Source organism: Pantherophis guttatus, chromosome 8, assembly GCF_059756535.1.
Source record: "Pantherophis guttatus breed Tessera chromosome 8, ASM5975653v1, whole genome shotgun sequence".
In the NCBI taxonomy this organism is placed as follows: domain Eukaryota; kingdom Metazoa; phylum Chordata; class Lepidosauria; order Squamata; family Colubridae; genus Pantherophis; species Pantherophis guttatus.
The window spans coordinates 468,751-494,617 of NC_142070.1; the positions used below are offsets into that span (position 1 = coordinate 468,751).

General features: G+C 56.3%; 1 protein-coding gene across 2 annotated transcripts; it reads left to right on the plus strand.

Moving 5' to 3' along the window:
* The first annotated feature begins 196 nt into the window (after positions 1-196).
* Positions 197-25,154, plus strand: RAB11FIP5 (RAB11 family interacting protein 5). Of its 2 annotated transcripts, XM_034426028.3 has the most exons (6): positions 212-719; positions 9,116-9,555; positions 10,239-10,890; positions 15,678-17,777; positions 22,019-22,205; positions 23,344-25,154. In XM_034426028.3, the coding sequence occupies exons 1-6, from the start codon at positions 325-327 to the stop codon at positions 23,542-23,544; spliced, it is 3,975 nt and encodes a 1,324-aa protein (XP_034281919.3). In that variant the 5' UTR covers positions 212-324; the 3' UTR covers positions 23,545-25,154. The 2 variants fall into 2 exon arrangements, with proteins under 2 accessions (XP_087731483.1, XP_034281919.3); XM_087875357.1 differs by lacking the exon at positions 15,678-17,777 and having other exon boundaries at positions 197-719.
* The last annotated feature ends 713 nt before the right edge of the window (positions 25,155-25,867 follow it).

The window sequence follows — 25,867 nt, forward strand, 5'->3', positions numbered from 1 at the left end:
GCCTCCCGGGCGACCGTCCGGCCCAGCCTCCCCCAAGTTGGGGGGCGCCAAGCGGCCCGGAGGCCCCTTCCGCTCGGGAAGCTCTGCGCGGGACGCCCCCCCCACCCGCCCGGTCAGCCGGACGCGGGGCGGAGCCAGCCCGCAAAGGCGGGGCCCTCCTGGCGCGGGGGGGGGGGCGCCGGGCGGGGGCGGGGGCGGGGCCAGCCGACTGCAGCTGCAGCACCGCCGCGCCTGCCGCTCCTCCGCCCGCCTCGCCCGCCGCCGCCCGCGGGAGCCGGAGAAACTTTGCCGCAGGAGCCCCCCCCCCCCCCCAGCCGTCCCGGGATGAGCCTGCCTCGGGCGAGCGAGGAGCCTCCGGCGGCGGCGCCGTCCTGGCTGCCGAGCCACGTGCAGGTGGCGGTGGGGCAGGCGCGGGGGCTGCGGGCCAAGGGGGGCCCGGGCGACGCCGCCTTCGTGGCGCTGCAGCTGGGCCGGCAGAAGCACCGCACCGCCGTGGCCGCGCAGAAGGGCGGCTGTCCGCGCTGGGCCGAGCAGTGCGCGCTGGAGCTGCCGCCGCCGCCGCCGCCCGGCCCGCGCCCGGCCCCGCCGCCGGAGCCCGACCCGCAGCTGCTGCAGCTGGTGGTCTGGCAGCGAGCGCTGGTGGGCCCCGACCGCTTCCTGGGCCGCGCCGCCCTCCCGCTGGCCGCGCTGCTGCAGGACGGCCGCTCCCACCCCGACCGGTGAGTGGCGCGCGGGGCTCCCGAAACGCCGAGTCACTCCCGGGGAAAGCATCGGGCGGGGGCGCCCCTGGTCTTCCGGGAGGCTCTTTGCCCATTCTGTGCAGGGGGGCACTGCTGGCACTCCTGGCATTCCGGTCTGGACGTTTGGGGAGGACGGAGGTGCAGAAGGCAGGCCAGCCCCTCCCCAGGGCAACCTTGACCCCAAGTCCGTTTTCCCAGATGTTGGGCACACCTGGGGCAAGACTTGCAGGTTGTTTTGCCCCCTCCGGAGGGCTGCCCACTCAGCCGCTGGTGCCCCAAGAGGTCCAGGAGCAGCTGGTTTGCAAAGGAGACCCTCTCTGGGGGGCCTTCCAAAGGGTGGCCCTGGAGCCCGCGTGCCTGGGGTCCCTTGGCAGAATCTTTGGCTAGCCCCACTGTGGAATGGGAAACACCCATCTGGGACGGAGAATCTGAGGGCCTGGCTCTCTGAGGGATGGTGGCCTCCTGTGGAGGGTGGCTGGCACTGTTTGCCCTGAGAGAGTGCGGGTTCACATGGTCTGTGGGGGCCCTGGAGCAACCAGGTTCCTCGGCTGGCTGGCTGGCTTGGCAAACTCCCTCTTAACCCTGGTTCCTGGCAGGTTTCAGGCAGGGAGGCTTATGAAGGACCAGGGCTGCTGCATCTCTCCCAGTCTCCCCAGCCTCTGGGCTGGTCATTGAAAGAGCCGTGCCCAGGTCTCCCAGAAAGACAGATGCTCCTGCAACCCCCCCCCCCGCCCTTGGCCGGCAGAGACGGCATTCCTTTCCATCCGGTCCATTTGGTGAAGCTGTACAGATTGCTCCTCACTTCCCCCTTCTGGTGACCCCCAGACAGGCTGGACTTCAACTCCCATAGTCCCCAGGCAGCAGCATTGCCCAAGGTGGAATCGAAGGCCGGTTGTGGGAAGATGACTTTCAGCAGCCGATACTAAAACCCAGCCCGCTTGGCTGGTTGGTTCTGCCCCAGAAGTTTCCATTGCATTCTGCAGGTGTCCAGCTGGGGCCTCTTGGGAGGGGGCTTTGCAGCTTGGGATGCCAGGGTGGGAGAGCCGCCTTGTGGGGTTCCTCCTCCCGGCCAGATTCCAGGGGAGGGGTCGGGGAGTTGACCAGTCCCTGCTGGAGGGCACTGGGCGCTCGCTGGGAGGACCGGCCTTTCCGTCCGCGGCCCTCAGCCTTGTTGACCTGGCCTTGCTGAAGGCCCCTGTTGTTACAGCCAGGGAGCCAACCAGCTGCCCCCAGGGTGTGTCGTGGGCTGACTTTGGCCCAGGTTGTGTTTTTGTTCTGTGGTTTTGAATAGCTAAATTGTTTGGTCACTGGTTGCCTTAAATGTTTCACATTGAGTGGAAAGGAAGTGCAATATTGCAGAAGGGAACGTTTTGGGGGCCTGCAGGGAGGGCTGAGCGGGTGGCTGGGCTGCTGCTGCTGCTGCTGCTGGCACTGCCAGGGCTTTCTTCCTGCCTGGGTGCAGAGCATCAATTAGGGTGACACCCTGGCTTGTCCCATAGAAAACTCCCTGCCCCCCCCTCCTTTGTCTCCTTGGGTGCCCCCTGGCCCAGAAGCTCCTCCTCCTCCCTGCTTCAGTGCAGGCCACTTTCATCACAGGCAATTGCTCCAAATGTCACACAATTGTGTGAACTTGGGGCTGTTCGCTTGAGATAAGGCTGACTGTTTGTTCTCCAGCCACCTCTGGGCCTCCCCTGGCACAATCCGTCTGTGGCCATGACCACCTCTACAATCGGTCTGTGCCTGCAGGAGCCGCAGGAAGCGGCACCTCCTGCCATCTGTGGATGGGCCTGAGTGTGTGTCCGCATTTTCAGGCATTGTGAGATGAATCTACCAGAAATGAGGACCCAGATTGTGGGGGCAATAAGCTGACTTTGTATAAATGTACAAAAGTATGAAGGCTATTGCTTAACGCATTGTAAGCCACCCTGAGTCTCCAGAGAAGGGCGGCATATAAATTAAAGCCAAAAAAAATAAATAAAAATTAAGAAGCAGCCAAAGTTGTGTTGGAAGAAGGACGAGGTTGTTTCTCTGGGATAATAAGAAAATAATTTCAAGGAGCTAAATTTAGCTTAACACTAGGACTAACCTCCAAAAAGGAGTGTTGGAGTGGAAGAAGCCATTTCTGCAACTTCTTATGAAGTCTCCAAAGAAAGTTGGGCAGATCACAAGAAAACCGGGTGCTCCTTGCGACCACTTGGTGCATCTCACCTGATGGACTTCTGGGCATCGCAATTCACAGGCATCAAGAATGAAATGAAAGGGGGCTGGGGGGGGGCTCGGCCCCAAGAGGAAGGATGGCAAGCGCTGCGCCTGGGCAAGGAAAGGCTCCTCATGCAGAAAGTGGGGGCTTCAGCCATGGAGGCAGAGAAGACTTGGTCCTGATAGAAGCAAACGTGGCTCCTGATGCTGGACGTTCTTCCCTTGTATTTCGGGACCTGAAGAGCCTTGCTGGAAACAAGCTTCAGGGTGCTGATAAAGAAGAGTATTTGTAGCTCAGAGCTGGAATGAAGGGCTCAACCAAGCTCAGCATCCAGGACCCTCCCAAACTTCAGAGCTTTTGGAATCCGGATGGTGACCCGCAGAATGTGTCCATCTGAATTCAGAGAAGCCACACACTCCTTTTGGGGTGTGGAAGAAGGCCGTCTGACAGGCAGGGTTCCTTCCTCTGGTCGGTTTCAGGGCCTGCGTTGCTTCCGAGCGAGATGGTGCAATTTCCCCTTCTCTCACCAGCTGCTGCCCAGCATGGACAGCTGCAAGCTGAACCTGGTGCAAAGGGCTGTGGGTCGTTGCAAGCCTGCAAGAGCTGCGGGTGGAAGGTTTCCTGGCTGTGTTGAAATCTAGCACTAATTATGGCTCGTTGGCCGGCTTGGGAATGGCCACTGTCCACAACGCAGGAGAGCCTCTGCCATCAGCGGACACCAGCCTTCCCTTTCATTAGTTGTGAGTGTTGGACATCCCAGGCCACCTTTTCTGCAGAACCCTGGGAAAATAAAACTAAGGTTCTCAGAGTGGCCTAAGCCAGAATTCCTGTAAAGCTGCCATACTTTCTGGGAATGCCAGGAATTCATCTAAAACCAGAATAGGAGAGCTCTTTACTTATAGGGATAACCTGGGTAACAAAGATAAAAATGCAGAACTCCATAACAATTTACAAGAGGCAAGTACAAGCCTGGGTGACATCTAACCTAGACCAGGCCACTTCACATGCTAAAAGCCACAGCCTTCCAGAAGGCCAGGAGATTCAAAGCTAATAGAGTGGAGGCGAGAAGGCAACACAACCGAGCTGCTTCACCGAGAGGATCTCTGGGGCAGCCTGCCCTGCCAGATTTGGAATGCAGCCCTCGTTGGCTTGCAGGTCCAAACATCGAGGTCCTTTCTTTGGACTTTATGGCTGAGCAGAGCCTGAAGGATGAAACGCTGGAGGTCTTGGGCCTTCCCCCTCTCCCTGAAGCCCTCAGGCCCGGCCCTCTTATCTTTGGGAGGTGGCTTGGTGGTGCCCACTATCCTCCTTTGCTTCCCATCACCTGGCAGTGTTGCAATCTGTCTTTTGGATCCTTTTGAGTTGCTCTGGCGATCTGTTAGAGTGAAGTACACCCCGTGTCTGCTCTTGGGGTGAGCCAGGTAGGGAAACAGGCGCGGCCCCGATTCCAGGAATGCAATTTTATTATTGTGGGGAATCTTGAAAGCCTGCCAAGGTTGCTCTCAGCCCTCTTGGAGAGGGTCTCTCCCTCTCAGAATTCATGCATTTCCTGAAACACACCCGTTGTTCTTAGGAGCCAGAGTTGGAAAGGACCTAAGAGGTCATCAAGCATCACTCCTTGCATCCAGCAGCATTCACTGCACCAGCCCTGCTTGTTGGCTGTCCAGCCTCTGTAGGAAAACTTTCAGTAAAGGAGAAGAAGCCATGCCAGGCTTTAATTGGGTTCCTCTTCCTGACCAGGTGTCCTTCCTTCCTTCCTTCCTTCCTTCCTTCCTTCCTTCCTTCCTTCCTTCCTTCCTTCCTTCCTTCCTTCCTTCCTTCCTTCCTTCCTGTGAGTTCAGGTCTTCCCCTCTGGAGTGAGGGAGAATTCTGTATGTCCAAACTCTCTACAACGTCATGCCCCCTCAGGTGTTTGAAGACAGCTGTCAGCCCCCCCCCCCCCGCAAACTTCTCTTCATCCAAATTGAACACCTACCTATCAGTTGCCTTTCTCAACTCTGAATGCGTCACAGCCTTGGTGGGTGTGGGCCCCTGGATGGAAGGAGGGTCTTGTGTCATCACGATGATCTGCAGCCTTCTACTCCCCAAGTTGGTTGGATTGTGGCTTCTGAGGATGCCAGTTGGGGAAGGATGGCCTTGGCCTAGGCTGGGGGAGAGGACAGGAGGAGAACCCTAATCAGTGGGAGCCAGGCTTCCCAATAGGCCTGCAATTACGCACGGTCTTTGCTGACCTGGACTTTCTGTGCAAATGAGAGGGGCAGGAATGTCAAGGGGCCGACCTGTTTTCCAAGGCAGGAGAAGAAGCAGCGGATGGAAACCAATCAAGGAGAGAAGCAACCTGGAGCTAAGGAGGAATTTCCTGACCATTAGAATAATCAACCAATGGAATGACTTGCCTCCAGAAGTTCTGGGTGCTCCAACACTGGAGGCTTTCAAGAAGAGACTGGACAGCCACTTGTCTGAAATGTTATAGGGTTTCCTGCTTGAGCAGGGCTTGGACTAGATAGAAGATCTTCCAACTCTCTTATTCTGTTCTGCCTGCTGATCTGTTTCTGGGGAAAGATTGAGACCTGAGGAGTTTTATTCATCATTTATCTAATTTATATAACCAGCTATCTCACAGCCCCCCCCCCGTCTGGGGAGAGCCCCCAAACTGGTGCTTTTCAGTCAGGGCCCCTTCCCCAGAAAAGCGCTTGGGAAATAAAGTGGCACTTTTAGAATTGCTTTGTGGAGTTTTTAGTCTTTCACGAGGTTGCCGGAGTTGAGACTCCCAGGAATGAATGCATAGACTTGGGTTTTGCTGCTGTTTTGCTGAAATTTGTGTTTATTTATTGACTTTGGTTTCAATTGGAATATTGTAAGTCACTGGGAGACACGTTGGACCATGGCAGTCAGTACATACTGGGAATGGGGGAGGGCTGGTTCTGTGGGAGCTGAGGAGTAACAAAGAAGAGGGCTAACTCAAACTAAACCTTGGGCAGGGGTGTCCCCCAAGAGGGGTCTGGGAATTCCGGAATAACTCATGTCCAAATTTTGTGATGCAGAGGTGTTGCCCTCTGAGAGTAGAACGGTTGGCTTTTGCTTGCTTTAATGCCTATGGCACCCATTGCCTGCCTGGCTGGTACCCCACTGGCAAGAAGAGAAAAGTCTGAGCTGGGAGGGAGCTCTCTGCTGCCACCTCTCCTGGGCACCCCTGGGCAAAGCCTCCAAGGCAGGCAGCCCACTTGGGATGCCAGGGAGAAGAGTAGCAGTCAGAAGGAGTGAAGGTTGGAACCCCAGAGGGAACGGGGGTCTTTCCTGTCACTGAGGCAGGGCCCCCCACTTCTGCCTTGCACAGTAGCCTATTGGGGAAGTGATTTGCAGACCTGTGAGAAGTTGTGGGAAGGGTTGTGGGCTCTTGGCAGCCTCGGCCCAAGCATCTTCATCTGAGCCCCTTCTGGGCTGACGGGGGTGGGTGGGGGGTGGCTTGCTTTTCAGTGGCTGAGCCAGCAGTCCCATTCCTAGAAGGAATGGAGCACAGAAGCTGGAGATTGCAGGCGGATTTTTTGCCAGGTAGGGAGGGCCGTTTGAGACCCAGATCTGTGGGGGCCCTTGACTTGTCCTTGCAGCCTTTTTCTCGGGCCCTTTTGCACAGGGTGAGCAGAGTCCTGAAGCCGGCTGCCTGTCCCAGTGATGCTGGCCAGCCAGATGTTCTAGCAAACGGAGTAGCGAATCCGTGCCAGGGCGGCTCTGCCTGGGCTTCGGAGAAAGGCCTCTCCAGAGTGTTTGCAACAACCCCAGGCTGGATTGCTGTGGATCGGTTTCCTCCTTCGCTGTGGGCCGGGTATTTTGGAAAAAGTGTGATGTTGACGGGCCTCCACTGAGTCATGTGCTCCGAAGTGCTTCCCCACCTTCCCCGAAGCTTCTCCAAATAAACATTTCTCTGGATATGGGCTGGCAGGGAAGAGCTGAGGAAACTGGGCTATATTGCCAAGTGCAGATAGGAGGCCTGCAGGCTGCCTGGGAGGAAAAGCCCCTTGGCCTTGGGGCTGGGAAAGGGATGGGGCCTTCCTTCCTTCCTCCCCTCCCTCCCTCCCTCCCTCCCTCTCTTCTTGGCCTGCAGTCTCCCAGCTCAATCTTTTAGAGAACTTTTCCCATCTCTGCTGCCTTAGAAAACATGAGGTAGAAGAGCAAGCAACAATTTATGCAAATATAAAGAAGCAAATTTCAAGGGCGACTACCTGGGGTTGCCCTTGAAGAGCATCTGGGAGCTTCAACTGGCGCAGAACTCGGCTGCGGTGGTGGTTAATGGCGTCTCTTTTCAACGCGTGGGACACTCCGCCAGCGGCCTTGGTTCCCACTCGTTTCTGCCCATCCTGCCCGGTCTGGCTCAGGTCCCTTCAGCCAGGGATTGCTGGTTGCCTGGGAGATGGGCCTTTTCTGCTCTGGTGCCCATCCTCTGGCATAGTCTCCCCCTGGAGATGAGGATGGCCCCAACCCTCCTGCTGGCCCTTCGTAAGGCCCTAAAGACCTGGCTCTGGGCCTGGGGCGCTGAATGTGCGGAGGGGCCCGGCTCCTGCCTGTGGCAGTGACTGCTACCTTCCCCTTGGCTGCTGCTTTCTTGGCATTTAGGTTCTTGTAGTTACGATCGTAATGGCGTCTCCTGTTCTCGTATGATTTGAGAGACGGTTCACTTCCCAGAGTCCTTGTCGAGATGGGCGACTAAATTGACCAAATCAATCCCCTCCCCCTCCCCCTCCCCCAAGGCAGTGGGCTCAGCTTCCTTGGGGCTGAGTAGCAGAGTCGGGATTCCCTCCCTCGGTTCCTGGAAGCCCCAACACATCTGGGGGGGGAGGTCAAGGGCGGCTGCAGTTGTGTCCTGCTTTGCTTGAAGGGGGGGGGTCAAGATCTGGTTAAGGACCAGGTGGGCCGGTGGGCCCTTCCAGCTCTGCCTTCTGGAAGCTCCTGTGAGCTCCTGGGCCAACCTTCATGCTGGCGCTTTGCATGAGGAAGAAGAGCAGAGCGGGAGGCCGAGTTGTCTCCTTCACCAGGGCAGCAATAGGGAAGCGCCTGGCTGCCTCCTTTCACCCTTCCTTTGCTAAGCTGGGGGGTCATTTAGTATAGTTTGTCTTGGGTCTTTCTTATCCCCTTGTGGAAAGAATGGCTTGCTCAGCAATTTTTCTGGCTCAGGGATTCTGGGAGTGAAGTCCATGGGTCGCAAAGGGGCCACGGCCCACCGTAGGGTGTAGGGAGACATCCAGCAAACACTGGAGCCACTCGGCCCTCGGCAGGAATCTGGGCAGGGCCGGAAGCACAGTAGAGACCCTCCCTAGTTTGGGGGCTGTAAAAGGGAGGGGGAGGAGAAAGGGACGTTCAGACTTCAGCCTTACAAGCTGCTTTATTGTAAGATTATATTAACAGGGCCTTGCAAGTCTGAAAGTCCATTTCTCTCCCCATCCCCCGTCCTCTTTACCGCTCGAGAAACAGGGGAGGGTCCCTCCTGATCCCCTGTCCCCTCCGGGGTTCCTGCTGCCGCCCATATGGCCATTCCAGGATACCATGGCATCCAGTTCGTTGGCATCTGTTTCATGGGCACAGAGGGCCCATTTTATGACAATTGGCATGCAGGCAAAGGTGAGACCCGGCAGGGTCTCTGCCATCTCCTAGGGGAAGGTGCAGGGGTGGGGGGCACAGAGCTTAGCTAGAGCGGACCTTTTGCACATTGTCATTGGGGGGAGCGTGGTAGGTTGCAGCCAGGCAGGTGAGCTCATCCAGGTGTGCGGATGAGGCAGCTGCTGGCTTTCCTTGGTGAAAAGGAGGCAGACCCCCGCCCTGAGGGGAGCCCTGCTGAGATGGGGCAAAGGTTTCCAGGGCAGCCCAGGAGGAGTTGGCCTGGCTGTTTACGTGGGGTGGAGCGTGCCGGATCAGAGCAGAGGGCCCTCCATTCGAATCCTGCTCAGGGCAAGTGCAAAGAAGAGAAGCTGGGAGAGGGTGGCAGAGAGCAGGGCGCCCTCTGGGCACTCCCCAACCTGATGCCCCTGGAATTGCCGCTTCCAGATGTTCCCGGCAAGGGGCTGGATAGCATTGGGGCCAGGTGGCTGCTTTTGGGAAGGGCAGCTGGGAGAGGGGCATCGTGAGGATGTCCCCTGCCCCTCATGGGGTCGCTGGGTTGATGCCCTCCCTCCTGTCCCCCCAGGTGGTACAAGCTTCACTCCAAGCCGGGCAAGAAGGAGAAGGAGCGGGGTGAGATCCAGTTGAGCCTGCAGTTCACGCGCCATAGCCTGACGGCCAGCATGTTCGACCTGTCGGTCAAGGAGAAGTCGCGCTCGCCCTTCCGGCGGCTGAGGGACAAGATGAAGGGGAAGCACAGCTACGACCTGGACTCCTCCTCCGCCATTGTGCCCAGCAGTAGCGGGGCCCTGGATGACGACTTCCGCCCGGGGCCCCCCAAGGACAAGGCCCGGGGGGGCTTCTTCTTCAAGAGCCAGCTGCGCCGCTCCTCCCTCACCCGCTCCAGCACCTCCCTGGGCTCCGCCAGCACCCTCTCCTCCGCCAGCAGCCTGGGGGCTCTGGGCAGCACCGAGGGGGGGGCGCCCTCGCCCAGCCGGCACAGCAGCCTCTCTACCGACCCTGCCGGTAAGTAAGCGGGGGGGACGGGACAGGACGGCCAGGGATGGGACTATGCCAAGTGGCCTTAGGAAAACACCCCCGCCCCCCGGCCCTAGGATTCTAGGATGACCCTGCATCTGGCAAGCGGCCCCCTCTGGGTCTCAGGGGAGGGGGGGGCTTTGCCTCTGAGGGATTTTTGGGAGGCCTGGCCATAAGAGGAGAGAAGTTCTTGGCCCCTCTGGAGCAAGTCCTCCTCAAAAGAGGCATGGCATTGGGAAGGAGCCCCCCCCTCCATATTAAGGGTCATTTCACAACCCAGCCAACTTCTAAGCTGGGTGAATTATTCTGTTTTGGGAAAAACAACCAAAATAAGTCCGGTAGCACTTTTTCCAACTACAGTTTTCATTAAAGGAGTAAGATGTGGGTCACAAAACCTGATTTTCAATAAAATGTGTGAGTTGGAAAAGGCTATCCTCAAAGCAAAGGGCTGCCCCTCTGTTGTGCCTCTGTGGGGCAGAGCAGCTGGGAGGCTGACCATTTCTTTCTTTCTTTCTTTCTTTCTTTCTTTCTTTCTTTCTTTCTTTCTTTCTTTCTTTCTTTCTTTCTTTCTTTCTTTCTTTCCGTCTTTCCGTCTTTCTTTCCGTCTTTCTTTCCTTCCTTCCTTTTTTCTTCCTTTCTTCCCACCTCCCCTCCCCTCCCCTCCCTCCCAGGAAGAGATTTTCTGCCCTCCCCCCAGCTGACCCACAAGAGGGCCTTCAGCGATGAGGTGAGCCAGATCAACCTGCTGCCAGAAAGCGTGCAGGGCCTGAAGACCCCAAAGGACCCCTCCTCCGGGTCCTCGCTCTGTATCAACGGGAGCCACATTTACTGCGAGGAGCCCACCCCCAAGCCCTCCTTCCTCTCGCTGGCCCCCTTTCCTCCTGCCCAGAGCGATCCTAGCAAGCAGGAGGGGGGCTCGGGGGCCGGACTGCCTGCTGTCGAACCGGACCTGCCGCCCTGGCCTGCCAGCGGTTTCCAGAAAGGACCCCCGAAAGACCTCCCCCGGTTCATCCCCTCGCCCCCCATTTTGGCGGCGCAGGAAGAGGACAAGCTCTCTGTGAAGACCATCGCCCTGAACAAGCAGCGGGCCCGAGCCAGAAGGGAGGAGGGGCTGCAGGCCGAGAGCAAGCCCGTTCCCATGGCCGCCCCCCTGGCTTTCCCCCCGGAGGACGAGAGGGACCATCGTGGGAGCCCCAGGGGCAACGGCCAGAGCCCCGAGCCGAGTCTGGAGGCCGCACCCGGAGTGGAAGAGGCGCCTTGGAGTTGCAGTGGCGGCAGCCGGATCAGTCTGAGAGACCCCAGGGAGCCGGTTCGAAAGCCCAGGTGAGCCTGCATCTGTGGGGCTGAGCCATGGGATTGGGAGAGGGGTTGCCATGGTGCCAGGGAGGGCTGAGTTGGAAGTGGCTCTTCTGGGCTCCAGAGTCCCTGCTCTCAGGCGGTTGGGTCCAGCCAGCCCTGTTGCTGACCTTTTGCACCCGGGATAGAGGCTGGCACATCCGGAGAGGCAGCTGCCTAGGCGGGGGTGGCAGAGCCTGGGGTGACTGACTGAGTTTGGGCGGGGTTCCCAACCTTCCCAGTGCCAGGGCTGCCTTGGGAATGCCCGATTGGCATAAATCCAGCTGCTGGGCAGGATGGGGGCTGCGGAAAGGAAGGCCAAGGTGGGAGATGAACCAGGGTGGCACCTGGAGCAAGGCTACGGCAGCTGCTTCTGAGACCCCTGCCCGAGGGGGAGCTGGACCCACAAGGACGTTGCCTCAGCCCAGCCTGAACTGGGCTGTCTGCGCTTGGCCAGTTCCTGATGGTAACGGGGTCTGCTCTGTCATTAGGGCAGCTGGACATTTGAGTCGGGGGCTCTTTCGAATTTGAACAAGGGGCAGTGAAAGGGAGGAGGAGATCTGTGCTGGAAGAAGGAAGGAAGGGCTGGTGGTGTTTTCCTGGGATTCAGCCTGCTGAGCACTGGGGGGGTTGGGGGGATCTGGGGGGGGGATGGGGAAACAGATGAAAAGCACCTGAAGTCCATTTTTTGCTGCATCAGTCAGGCTCATGACGAACAGAACAGAGTCCCAGTTCAGCCAGTCACTCTGGATTGCCCCCTGAACAGCTGTAATGGCTTTCAAGTAGGAGACGCAGCAGCGCTGGGGTTCCCCTCCTCCCTCGCTTGCTTCCTGGCCCCCCATGTACCCTCCAGGAGCCCCCTATGCGAGGAAGAGTCCATTTTGTGGCAGCACTGAAAGACCATTTCCACCTCTCTCTGAAAATGGCGGCCACTGAAATGGGACTGTGGTACTTTGGGGGCCCCTCAGGAGCCCCTGGAGCTGCTCCCAAACGTCACTTTGGGAAAACATGATTAAAATGGAGGCATTGGCATCTCAGCCTCTAAGCAGCCTCTGTGTAGCTCTGGGCCTCCCTTTTGGGTTTTGCAGGGTCTGATCTGGGGCTTCCTTGGAGTGTAACGTGGGAGTGAAAGGTCCTGCGTGTCCCAGAGAGGAGTCCCTCATTCCAACATCATCCTTGCTGAGTTGCATAGATTGTGGTAGAGACTAACAACAATCCACTGGAAACGGTTCCTACCATTTGAGCAAGGACACCAGGTGGGCATCCACATTCACATCAATGTGGTCCTGGATGATGACCCCAAGCCCTGGTCAGGTGGCCCCCAAGAACCTCCTGGAGAAAAGCTGAGGTCCAGTGAGGAGCTGAGGAGGAGCGGCAGCAGCAGCTTCGGGGCTTCCAAGGCGGCTGGGTTGAGGTGGGAACGTTGCCCAGATACTGAAGTGACCAGAGGCAAAAGGACGAAACCATCTTAGGATGAGGTGGGAGAGGGAGGGGGGTCATGGCGGGAGGCATCCAGAGCAGACATGGCCAGAACAGGAGGCTGATACTCTGGGAATCCGGCATGGAGACTTCCTGTGACAGCTGAAGAGCAGCCAATCCTCCTGTGTGGTCAAGAAAAGGAGGAGAAGAAACGGAGTAGCCATCATTAACTAAATGGGGTAAAGCAATGACCTCGATTCAGAGCCCAACCGACCTTATTCGCACAGGTAGTCCATGACCTACAACTGTATTGGAGCCTTCCCATTATGGCCAAAAGTTGTGACGGTCATAAAGCAGGTCACTCACGTGTCTGACCTGATTTTACAATTTTTTTTGCAGTGGTCATTAAGCAAACACCAGGGTCATTAAGTGAACCGGTTGTTCACCGTAATCTGTTCATGCTGAAAACTGGATGTAAATGCTGCTTTTTGGAAGAAACGTCGTAAAACACAGTCAGGTGGCCATGGGACAATGCAGATGGTCGTAAATGCAGATCAGTTGCTGAAATTTGGTCATGTGACCACAGGGGCGGGGCCTTTGATTCTTTGGAGCTGGGTTCCCATTGGCATCCCCAGGGTGATCTAGTCTAATTTAGAATGGTTGCCGGGTTCCTGTGTAGATCCGAGTCTCTAGATTGAACCACCAAAGCGGAAGGGAGTAAACGGGTCTGAGCCATTTTCATCAAAGAGGAGACTGGAGCGCTACAGTTGGAAGTGAACAAACTTCTGGATTAAGAAGAAGGAGGTTTGGCTTCCGGGCTCCAAGAGGAGGAGAGAGAAAGAATCCGGATTGACGGGAGGCCCAGCCTCAGAGCCTCCTCAGGGCGCCCTCCCTGGAGACGGTGCAGGGAAGGTCAGAGGTTCTGCCTGGCCAGCAGAAAGCAGGACTCCTCGCAGCGCAAACTACAGGAAGCACAGAGATCAGGCCCACGAGGGGGGACCTCAGCCGTATTCCGTATCATCACGCGATAGAGCTAAAAATAGATGCAATGGCTTAGACTTGATGAGTAACCGGAATGATGTCATGGAGCAAAAATACTCCAAAATGCTGCGAAGCAAATAAGGTGGAAAGATGGTCGGCTGACAGGTTAAAAAAACAGAAGCTGAAGGAAGCAAAAGAAATCGAGAGGAAAAATTGCCTGGCTAAACTCTGCGCTACACAGACAGCAAGGAGAAGGCAGGAATTGCAGCTCCATAAGAACCTCAAGGACAAGATTTTTATTTAAGAAGATCTCAGAAGTCAAGAGAACCTTTTCTGCAAAGATGGACGTGGTGAAAGATCAAAATAGAGCAGCAAAGGAAGACCTTGGGCCATTTTGAAGGACTGTGTGTGTGGGCGGGGGAGGTGGAATCCCTAATTAAAAATGTGTATGAAGGTTTATTTATTTATTAAATGTCTTTGCCACCCGTCTCACTAATTCAGCAACAGGTTTATCCGCTGAAATGGAGCCAGAAGTGACCTAAGTGGGCTTAGAAAATATTTCTTAAAAATTCTGCTGCAGCCGTTGTTGAAACAGCAGCTGAGCTGTTTTTAAGCCTCTCTTTGCAAAGTGATGCAGTTGAAATGCTGCTTGCAAATTGGAATCAGGTATCGAAACACGGCAATGGCCCAGAAAGATGCCACTTGCGTTTTCCCTCATGTGCTCACATTTGCTCCAGATGTGCCTTTGAAGGAGACAACCCCCCCCCCCCCCGATTCACTTTACCTAACTCGGGGGTGGTGGTTGTAGATTACACAAAGCCTTTTAACTATAGATCACAACTTGTGGGTGGTTGTTAAAAAGGGTGCATAAGAGGGTAGCTCAACCAGGGTGCCCGTTGAAGAACGTTTATAAGGGCCAGAAAAGCCACCATCTGATTGGAAGATGGCACAAGTAAGCAGCTCAGAATTGTGGAAGGATTAAGGCCAAGACTGGAGGAGAAGGACTGGCAGAGCCAGGGGGAGGAGTGAAAAGGGGAACCAGCCTAGAATTGGTATGTAGCCACAAATGAAGTAACTCCAACCTCCCTTAAATTGACCCTTACCTGACTCCAAGCAGGCGCTGACCATTGCTGGAGAAGATTTCTGTGCCCAGGCTTTTAGCACATAACTCGGTTAAATTGGACCTCCCCGTGTAGATCAGGTTTCTTGGGCCTGAGCTGATTTCTGCAGCTTCCTGTTCCTCTGGCTCCTCCACAGAGTCCAAAGTGAGCTTGTGGAGAAGCTGAAGCATTCATAAGGCGTGAGATGGGGCATCAAAGGTTGGGCTTTGACCTGAGCCTTCTAGCTTCTTGGGCAGCTGGGCAGCTGTGCTGAGGGCAAAGGGCCGGCTGTCCGGGCACCAGATGCTGTTCCAGGGTGGGAGAAATCTGCTCATCTGGCAGAAGGGCTGGGCAGTGGTTCTCTCCACCAGCCTTCTGCCCGTCCAGGTCCCAGGGGATGGGGGGGGGTGTTCTCTGCTGTCAGAGGGGCTCATTTCCTGGAAGGGCAGAAAGTCTCTGCAAGGGGCTGGCATTGTCCAGGTGACTTTTTCCGACTTCCTGAGCTTGTCAGAATGACTGGAGGACATCAGGGGGACGGATGGGGGAGCTACAGCAGCGTTGGGGGCTTCAAGGGAGAGTGAAGGCAGCCCTCTGAGTCCCCGCACAGTCTCCCACCCCCAATAAAGAGTGCAGCATTATTACTTTTGAGGGAGGAAAAGGAGGACTCTTCGGAGGGGGGGGGAGGGAATTTAAAGCCATCCTGGGACGGGGAGTCTGTGGGGAGTGGGCAAGGTCAAAGAGGCTGGGGGCAAGTCCCCCATGGAAAGCCCGTTGGGAGGCAGTCTGGGAGGGACTCCGACGGCTGTGTCCTTGGAGCAGGTCAAATCCAAGAGGTCGTGTGGGGAGGCCCAGCCTGCCTCCCCCCTCAACCGTGAAGGGGGAGCCCACTTCTTTTCCATCTCTGCTGCTTTGTGCTGCTTTTAAGTTATCCATTTTTGTGGCTTCTGCAAAGACTGGTTGGTTGCTGTGGTTCCATGAAGGCACCAGTGGGTGTCTTGTATTGCATGGGTGTGTGTGTGTGTGGCTGTTGGTGGACCTGAATCATTTGGGGCACTGAATTGTGACCAGTGCAAGGGGTCAGAGTCACCTGGGGTGACTTCCAGGGTCACCCGGGAAGCCGCCTCTGTTCTGGCCTCCAAGCAGCCCTCCTTCCTTTCTGCCCCCCCCCCCACAAGATTCCCCTCCACCAGCCCTGCCCCAGTCAAGCCTATCCTTGAGGACTAGCTCCTCGTCGACAAGATACTAAACTTGCTTCCCTGCTCGCTTTCTCCCTAGTTCCCAGCCTGGCCTGCCTGCAACTCCAGAGCTCGCCAAGGACCCTAGGGTGGTTCCTGAGGATCAGGGCCTCCCTCCCTCCATCCAGGCCGGAGAAGCACAGCCTGAGCCCCGAGCCCCACCTGCCAGCCACCTCCAGCCATCGTTGCCCGCTGCTACCGCTGCTGCTCCTGCACGCCCACCCGTGGAAGGGGACGATGGCTTTGACGCCTTTGCTGCCAGCCGCTTCCAGCCAGCAGCTCCGGAGCCTGAAACCCCTCCCACCACGGAGCCCCCAGGGGGGGCGACTAGTCTCCTCCCACAGCAGGAGGAAGGGCCCCCCAGCCCTGAGAGGGTCTCGCAGGAGAGTCCGGGCTGGCTGAGCTGCGCCTTTGGGGACAGAGGCCGGGCCTGGAGTGGGTCTGGGGGGGCCCTGCTCGCGAGGGGGACCTTCGGGGAGGGAGGGAACTCTGCCCCAAATACAAGCAGCCTCCGAGGGGAAGCCGCCCGTGCCCAGAATATGGGGCGGCTGGGTTCCTCCATACCTGTTGCCCCAGATGTGCCCGAAGAAGCGCTCAGCTGGACACCAGAGAGCTTCCCATGTAACCGGACCATCCCTTCCTTGGCCGACCCCTCCTCAGAGCAGCTGGACTGGGGCCGAGAGCAACAGACATTGCCCCAAAGCCAGCCGGCCCCCCAAGTTGAAAGCAGTGAGCCCTCTTGGCTTCCGTGGGACCCCGAGAGGGAAGAGGACGTGGGTGTCGAGGAGGCCACCCCGACCGGCGGAGGCCCTGCCCAGGAGGAGCAAAGGGTGCCAGCAGAGACTGAGGTGCCGAGGGGGGCAGGGACCCCTCCTCCAAAGCCGGCCAGGAGGGTCCCCCCTCTCCAGCTCACCGAAGAAGCCAATGGGGCTGGTTGGGGCACGCCGGAGAGCCCCTGGCCGAGGGGGGCAGACCCAGAGCCTCCTCCGCACCTCCCTCCTGTGGGGGCAGCTGATTCCCCTCCAGCGGCTGCCGTCTCCCTGGTACCAGCAGTGATAATTGGGGCAGGCGTTTCTGGGGCCCCCGAGGGCCTCCCACTGGCTGCTGCCGAGGACGAGGCTCTGCAAGATGACAAGCCGGGGGGCCAGGAGGAGTCTTCAGGGGCAACCATCTTCACAGCGAACGAGGGGCCCAGTGCGGAGGCCCTGCCATTCTCCACCTGCCCCTCCCAGCTGTCCTTGGGCGGATTAGGCCTCTCGGGGGTCCCTGAGAGTCCCAGGCAGGATGGGGAGACCAGCTTTGCCCCCTGGGGGCTCGAGGGTGCCTGGCCGACAGGGCTGCCCGGCTCGGCCTCATTGTGGAACTCAGAGAAATTTCCCCAGCCCCCCGAGGCTTCCCATAGCCCCCCTGAGCCACAGGTGGAGCCCAGCCCGTCTCTGCTGTTCTGGTCTGCCTTGGAAGAGCACCGGGGGCTGCTTGGAGGGAGCACCAGCTTGGAGAGCCCATGCGGCCTAGGACAGAAGGATGTGGCCACTGGGCTGGCCCCTTCGCACCCGGGGCACGAGCAGGAGCTCCCTTCAGGAGGGCCCAGTGACCAAGCGATGGACTTCAGGAAGGCTTCTTTCTGGCAGGAGGGCAGGGGGGAGCCAAAGAGCAAGGGGGAGGATCCCGTGCTGACCCCAGGCAACCCTTTTGCCCCCTGGGCCGCCCCCTCTCCACAGAAGAACCCCTTTGTGGACCTGCCTGCTGCAGAGGTGCCCTGGGCCCAGGCTGCCGTCCTTCCGTTCTCCCCCACTGTTGATGCCCACAGCCTGGGAGAGTTTCCTGCAGCCACCGGCCCTCCCAGGGAGCTCCGTTCTCACAGCTTCTCTGTGGAGCTCCCGGTGGCCCCCAGCCGGCCTTGTCCCCGGCCCTTGGCCGCCTCCACCCCTTCCTTCCAGCCCGCCCCAAGCCCCACCGACTGCCACCTCCCTTCTCCCCTGGGGCCCCCAGCCACTAGTGCAGGGGCTGCAGCGGACGGCCAGACCAGGGCCCCCCCGTCCCCCTTGCTCTCTCCCCCCAGCACAGATGCCTCGGCCCCTTCGGTCCTGCCCATGGAGATGCTGCCGGCTCAAGACGCCCCACGCCAGCAGACGGCCAGGTGAGCAGCGGGGGGCTGGAGGGGTGCAGGCGTGTGTGTGGCCGGGTGTCTGTGCCTGTGTGTGCAACTTCTCAGGAGAGTGCTGTTGCCTCCCATCTCTGCTTGGCCCCCCTGCCGATTCCTTTGGCTCAGCCAGGCTGCTCTCTGTGTTGGGGTCCCTCTGGGGTTTGTATTTCTGGCCTCCCCATTTCTAGCTTGAGTTGGCTGCCTGGCTCCCAGCTGAACACAGCCATCTTCCTCTCTGGCGGGCAGGAGGCTTTCATGTGCCAAAGCCAGTTCCCTCTTCTCCTCCCCACCCCACCCCCCATAGTAAATGCCACCACTTCCCGGGGGTCAGGGGCAGGGGAGAGGTGGAAAATCTTGGGGTCCCTGCCTCCTCGAAGGCTTGTGAGAGGGGAGCTGAAATAACCAGCATTTTTGGCAGGAATGGTGCCCGAGGCCAGGACAGTTGTGGGCCTGGAATGCCAGCTGGGGCGGCCCCTGCAGCATTGGGCTTGAGGCCGGAGCCCTCACGGAAGAGGGCCTTTTCCCTTGCAGGTGCTCCGAATTCTCAACCCAGGAGGCCAGCTGCTCTGCAGACTGAGGATCCTGGGGATTGTAGTCCCAGCGCCTCCAGCGGTGACCTGGGTGCAGCTGTGGTGTCCTAGTGGCCGAAGGGCTCTTGAGTGGGTGCAGAGTGTTCCCCCTGCCCCCAGCACAGCCTCTGTGGCCGGAAGAGCTACCCAGCCAGACGAAGGGAGGGGAGTTGGGGTCTCACATCCACTGCTATTCTTAACAGAATAATGGGGTTGGAAGGGAGGTCTTCAGCCTCCTATTCAAGCAGAAACCCTCTACGACTTGAGACAAATGGCTGTCCAGTTTCTTCTTAAAAGCCTCCAGTGACGGAGCATCCACAACTTCTGGAGGCAAGTCGTTCCACTGGTTAATTGTTCTCACTTTGTTGGTTCTAGTCTGGATCTCTCCTGGATTAGTCTTGCATAGTGGATCCAACGGAGCCTTTAGTTGGGGCCGGAGTGCCGGGCTGCCTCTAGAGGGACGGGCAGCAGTTCCCTTGGGATGCTGGGCGGTGGCAGCTCTCTGGCCTGGGGCTCTCCTGCCTCCCAGCAGCTGCGGTTCAAAGCCTCTTTCCTGCACGGCCTGTAAAAAGGGGGGGGGCGCTAGGAATTCAGGCCCCTCTTCCTGGTGGTGCTGGTTAGCCTTAATTCTTGCATGTGTGCTGCCTGAGTCAGTTTCCCTAACACTGGATGTCCCGTGTGTTGGTTTATTTAATCTGTTTATACTGCTTGACCAGTGACTCTGGGTGGCTGGGAGGCCTTAAGATATCCAACACAGGGGAAAAAGAAAGACAATAATAGGGACGGAAGCTGGACGGGGTCCTGCTCCCAGCTCTTCTTTGAGGGTAGCGGGTGGGGAAGCAGAAAAGCTGTGGAGGTCAAAGGTGAGAAAGAAAAAGGAGGGCGTGGCTGTCCACTCTGGGAGGAGAGGCTTGGCGGGCAAGGGAGGGAGGGAGGGAGGGAGGTGGGCAGCTAGCTGGGCAGGCGGAAGAGGTCTCCTCGGCCAGTTCACTTGGGTGGCTCCCGGCAGGCATTCCATTGCTTTCAGGCAGGGAGTAGGGTGCACCTCAGGGGCTGTGATGGCTGCTGACCTCTGACCCCTTCTCTTCCTGGGGGCCAGATTCAGCCTACTGACCTTTGCAGCTGTTGGAGCTCAAAGGGCCCATTCCTCCACTTCCTCCTTGGTTAGAGCCAACCTTCCTCCCACAGTTACTCTGAAAACGCTCCTCCAGTGGTGAACGTGGGGTTGAGTTATTGCTCAGGGATGAGCATTTCTGTGCCCCCTTAATAGTTTGGCTGGGTGTCCAGGGTCAGAAAGCCCTCAGAGAGGTTCCAAATGGTCAATGTCTGTGGAGATTCTCAATCCTCCAGGACACGGTTGTCCCAAAGGTGCTTTTTCCAAAAGGAAACGGGACTTCCTTGGTTTTTTCTTTGAAAACATTTTGCTTCTGATCCAGGAAGCTTCTTCAGTTCTTCGCACAACAGTACAGGGGAACTGTACTGAAGCCCTGAAGTGAAAGCGTTTGCAGCTGAGCAAAATACCCTGACTTCTCCAGCTCTTGAGGCTGAGTTGGCACAGGTCTTCCAGACTGGTATGGACAGTTTGGCAGTTTGGTATGGACAGTCTGCCAAGCTGGACAGTCTTAAGGGCCCGATTCTTGATTGGAGCTACCAAATATGTTGTTGCAAAGATTCCGATGAACACCAAATGGCAGCAGAGAGATTTAGGCATCCCTTTGCTACCATCCAATGCACACCTGGATATTTGCAGCTGGGACGTTGCTCTTTTTTCCTCTTTAAAACAATATAATTCTTAATATAAATAGAAAGAAGAATAGCAATCTCAAAATCTTAAAAAACCCACAAAGTATAAAACAAAAATGAATTGGAAAAAAGATATGTTGAAATAAATGTAAAATAAGTTCAGTTTTATAGAAAGCTAGTTTTAAGAAATGTATAAGAAATTAACAGATTTCTTCTATCCAGGGTTTTAAATCAAGTGTGATAGAATGTTTTTATGAGAATAAAACTGTTTTTAGCTGCAGTCCTAGCATACTAAACTCTGAATTCTTCATGTTTAATAGATTCCAGATTTTGAGAATATCATTCAATCCTTCCACCTTAAATCTTGAGTATCAAACCAAAATCACAGTGCTACAAACTAAAACCTCATTCTTCATTCCAGTCAGTGTCAATCCTAAAATATTACACCTGCAATTTGTAAAGATTTCACACTGTCCTTCCTACATATCTGCTGGAGGGTTACAAATACAAATGAGAAATAAAATCATTTAGTGATGTTAATTGCACCTTAAGACCATAAAATACTAATTCAATATTTTAAAATCTCTGCCATTTAAACAGGATAGTCCAATTCTGGGTCGAGTTATTGCAGACTTGCCATGTACAGCTGAATAGACTCTTTTAAGTTTTACTTACAAATTAACTGGTGATTCGTGAGCCTCCAAAATCGTTTTCCAGCAACATTGATATTTTAAGCATTCCAAATGCTGATTTCAGCCCAAGCTGTAAAATCAAAAGATGTTTCAAATTAATATCCATATTCTAAGTATAATTTGTGAACAATTTTCAAAACATTCTTGGATTTGTGCCATAATTAACATGTTAATCTTTTAAGATGACCCGAGACTGTTTTGAGATTTGCTGCAACAGACATAGCACAGCTGCCTGGAGGGAGCTAAAATCCCTTCTCTGTTTAGAATTATCTCCAGAAAGAGGTTGGCGCAGCTGCCAGCAGGTGGCGCTGGTGCTGCACAAAAACCTCTCAGCCTGCAGTAAGTGGGGATTGGGGGGGGGCTCATCTGTGGGCTGCCAAGAGAGAAATTGTAGGGATGATTGTGCAACCCTGGAACTCTCCGCCTTAAAAGGGGGCTCCAGGATGCCTATGCAGCCTGCCCACTTGGGCATTCCCCGGAGCCCAGTTGGGGCTGGGCTGACGTGGGCCAGGGAGGATGCTCCGGGGTCTGGCTCAGCTCCTCAGGAAGGAGGGTCTGCAACGTGTGCCCAGGAGCCGGGCCGAGATTGGTGGGGCCTGCAGGGTACGAGGATTTGGAGTTCACCCCACCCTTCAAACAGACAGCCATTTAATAGGTATAGCGCTTCTGGAGGGGGCTGAGGATTTCCAAGAATGCCCTTTGGAAGAGAAGAGAAACAGGGCATGCCCTTTGGAAGAGAAACGGCATTCTGGGAAATTTCCTTTGTTGGTCAGAGATGAAGGAGGAAGGTTGAGGAAGAAGGGAGATTTCCAGCCCTCCTCATTTGCTTGCTTGAGGTGTAGGATGGCGACTGCAGAGGGGGAGTTGGCTTGATGGACGACAGTGAAGGAGGGAGCCCATTCCATGGAGGGAGGCAGGCCAGAGGCAGCCCAGCCTGGAGGTGGATTGGAGGAGGAGGAAGGCGCAGGAGAGACACTTCCTATAGTCTCCCAGGGTATTTCATTAGGGTGAGAGGAGTATAGGCTTAGTCTGGCAAGATTCTGTCTACATAGTGTGAGCAAATAAAGAAGTGGCTTTCAGGTGGTTTTTTGTTCTTGGGCCTGGCACTTGGAGCTTTCCACAGCTTCCGGGTCCTGGCGGGGGTTTCTCTGCAGCTTTGAGCAGGGACAACGTTTCTCTCTCAGCCCTCCATCCAAGAGGGGAGCCTAATGATACCTCTGGTTTCTTGCAGTCCGCACCCAGTCAAGCCCATGAGAAGCACGCCTGTCCCAGAGTGCCCACACAAGGAGAAGGCCCGCCAGGCTTCCAGTCTGAGCCCTGGCCAGACCACTGACCAGGAGCAGCTCACCCCCAAGCCCACCATCAGTGGGAGCTTCGCAGTCTCGGTGGTGCAGCTGGAGAAGACGGAGCCGAAACAGGTGAGGACGGGGCTGAGATGCCGAGGACAGACGTGCTCCTGAATGCCAGGAGTGCGTCTTCCTTGCTGAACCTTTGGAGCGTCAGTTGTTCCTCTCTCCTATCCGTTGTGCCCAGGCCAGAAGGGGGCATCCTGCACCCGACCTGGGTTTGTTGGCCAGGTGCAACTACTCATTGTTCAAACTCTGGCATCTGATTCCCGCCCCACTGGCCCATTGCCAGGAGGCCTGGCCTAGTTTCCTGCTGCAGTTTTTCAGTGACCCCCAGATCTTTTGAGCTCCTGGGTCAGCCCTGGGCTCGGCTCCCTTGGTACCTTTCACAAGGCCTGCAAGCTTCCCAGGGGCATCTCTGCCCAGTCTCTAGGCTTTGGCAAAGGACTGAGATTCTGGGCCCCAGACATGGCGGAAAAGCTGTGCAGGGAGAGGGTGGAGTCAGGAGGGTCAAAGGAGGACTGCCCTTGAGTGGCAGCCAGGAGGAGGAGGGTCCCTCTCCCTGCCCAGTAGCCTTCTGGGGTGGGAATTCTGGGGGACAAAGACAATCCTGGTGGCTCAGCAGACTGATAGCATTGTGATTAACACCAGCTGTCTGCAATTACTGTAAGTTCCAATCTCACCAGGCTCAAGGTTGACTCAGCCTTCCATCCTTTCTAAGGTAGGTAAATTGAGGACCCAGATTGTGGGGGCAATAAGCTGACTTTGTATAAAAGATACAAAAGTATGAAGGCTATTGCTTAACGCGTTGTAAGCCGCCCTGAGTCTCTGGAGAAGGGTGGCATATAAATAAAAAAATTTTTTTTTAAAAAAAAGTCCAAACTGGGGGGAAAATGAGCCCTCTGGGACGAGGGGAGCTGTATCAGGCAATCAGAGCCACAAATGAATAATCAAAGCCCTTAACTTTATTGTCTACTGCCTATGTTACAAGAATCTCCCCAGGCTGCTTTCCTCCCCCTGGGAAGGTTCAGATGAGGCTTCTTGATCTTGGAGGAGGTCAAGCTTCTGCCTCTCATGGCTGCGCGAGGACTCCAAACTAGGCCCTCGCTTGACTCCTCCTCCCAGCCCATCGGGCGGTTTCCCAACAAGCTCACCCTCTGTGGCCCTGCTCTTCAGCCCCCATCTGTCTCCCCCCCTTGTGTATCTGCAGAGCCCCCCCACCAAGTACCACCACCTGACGCGGGAAGAGCTGCTCCAACTTCTGCTGCGACGGGAGGCTGAGCTGGGCAAGAAGGAGGAGCAGGTGCGGGAGCTGGAGGGCTACATCGACCGGCTGCTGGTGCGCATCATGGAGCAGTCACCCACCCTGCTGCAGATCCCTCTCGAGGAGCGGGCCAAGGCCACCCAGTAGCCCCCTACCAGGAATCTTATCGCCCCTCCCTTCCTGCCTGGGTTTGGTCTGCTGAATGTTCCCCTCCTTTGGCGCAGACAGCACCCCCCACCTCAGGATACCCTGCTCCCGCAGCCCCAGCCTGGGATCTCTGGACCTCCAAACATCTTGGCATTACGGACTCTTCTTGGCACAGGCTGCGAAGTGGTCCTGCAAACTTCCTGGCCTGTCCCTTTGCGAACTCTGTCACCTCGACCACACTGCAGTCAGGCAGTCTTTGCCGCCCACTTATGCCCCCCCTTCCCCTTGGCTGAAATGGGAGGTTTGCATTGGGGGCAGTCGAAGGGAAAGGCACTGGTGGCTGACCCAGGAAAAGCCGCCTGATTGGACAGAGCTGGGACCTATGCTTTGCCTTCTTCCATGAGGACTAGTGTCTTCCTCTGATTTGTTCAGTGTTCAAGGTGGTGCCATCACGCAGCACCTCGGAACCAGCCTGATCTTTTCCGTGTCATCTCAGGGCGGGGGGCGCTCTGCCTGCCCCAGAGTAGTACCAAGGGCTGGCTGTGCATGCCAAAACCATTCTCCTCTGCCCTGTTTCTCCATCTTCTACTTGGCCTACACACGAATGGAAGGAGGGGCGCATCTGCCTGAAGCGGTAATAAGACAAGATGTGCCTTTTGACACCCCACCCCCACACAGAACCTGGCCTGCATGTAAGGAGGGGCCCTCCCTCGCCTTATTTACTGACGTCACCCAGGAATCTCACAGCAAGGAGAGGCTGCTTTTAAGGCAGGTAGAGGCTTAAAAGGTCTGGAGGAATGCCTTAGCTCCTGGGGAGGCAATACGGGGATTGACCACCGGTCCCCTTGGCTGCCTAGAAGCTTTGTGTCAAGGGTGGACGCCCTTCCTGGTAGCTTAACTCTTCTGGAAAGCCTTCCTGTGGCCCTCCTGGCTCCCTTGCCAAGAAGGCCTGGGTGGGGGGGGCACTACTGAAGGCCTGAAGCAAGGCAACCCCGATGCCCACAACATGAGGGAAATCAAATGAAAGGAAGCCCCCTGCCCCCATCTTGGGAAATGGCTGGGCAAGGAGGCTCCCTAGATTTTCATTCATCCTGTTTCTTCCAAATGTTTTTACTGTTTGCCCTTTAAGTACGGTGGGGGGGAGCACATGATGATGAGAGGGCACCAGAAGAAGCTTTTGGGGGGGGGGCTGGTAGTCCTTGGCTGCGATGGGGGGATTTGTGCCTGTCCCCCTTGAGCTTGCAGTGAGCGGCCTCTTTGACTGCCGTCTCCTTAGTGGCCCAAATGTTCCCCACCCACCTGGGCCCGTCTTGGAGACCTGGGTTGGATGTTGCCTGCCTTTGCTTTGGAGAAGCTCCCAGTGTGGTTCCCCCCCACCCACATCTGGCAATAGCCATATAACGCCTCCCCACGTCCCACCCCTCCCCCCTCCCCGTGGGAACCTTTTTCTCCATTACAGGCTCTGCCTTGTCCTGAGTGGCCTCTGGAAGAATGGAAGGGGGGGGCGCTCTTGTGTTAAGTGCAGTTGATGATGTTTGTTTCATAAAAATTTTGACTCTTCTGTTTTAAGCACTTTAAAGACAAAATAAAAATGGTTGAATTGTTGCTTAGACAGTTCGTATTTCCCAATAGTCCTTTTCACACGTGTCTTGGCTAATTTGCATTTCAAGATCCCCAGATTTCCACTGTTTCTCCACCGTAGGGAGTGGGTAGTTGCCCAGCTGGGGATGTGGGGGTGGGGGAGATGCTCTTTTAAGGCAGCAGCTGGGGGCTGGCTGTGCCCTCTGCCTCATCACGAAGAGCTTCCCCTGGCCAGCCAAGTCTTGGGGGCTGCACAGAGCAGGCTGGTTTCTCTCTGTTTCCTGCTCTGCAGGGTGAGCTTTTCCCTAACTGGCGGGGGGGGGAGGAAATCTCCCCTTCTGCAGAAGAGAATATATGGTTGCCCTGGAGATTATATGCAGAGATGGGAAGATTTCGCACTGCCCTCCAGGGAGGGACGGCTGGTGAAACTGGGCAGATCTCCTGAGATGGGTAAACTGGCTTCTTTGATTAGAGAAGAAGCATTATTTACATTTACGGACTTTTTGTGTAAAAATGAAAAAAAGAGACTTGTGATTTAGAGTTTAGAGGCTTAGGATAAATTATAGAATGAGCAACAAGTAACTTTGTTGTTGTTAGTTGTGAAGTCGTGTCCGACCCATTGCGACCTCATGGACAACGTTCTTCCAGGCCTTCTTGTCCTCTACCATCCTCTGGAGTCCATTTAAGCTCACGCCGACTGCTTCGGTGACCCCATCCAGCCACCTCGTTCTCTGCCGTCCCC

Coding starts and splice junctions, on each gene's coding strand:
- RAB11FIP5 (XM_034426028.3), top strand. CDS start 325: ATGAGCCTGCCTCGGGCGAGCGAGGAGCCTCCGGCGGCGGCGCCGTCC. Junction 9,556..10,238: donor CCTCTCTACCGACCCTGCCG/GTAAGTAAGCGG, acceptor CCTCCCTCCCAG/GAAGAGATTTTCTGCCCTCC. Junction 10,891..15,677: donor GAGCCGGTTCGAAAGCCCAG/GTGAGCCTGCAT, acceptor CTTTCTCCCTAG/TTCCCAGCCTGGCCTGCCTG.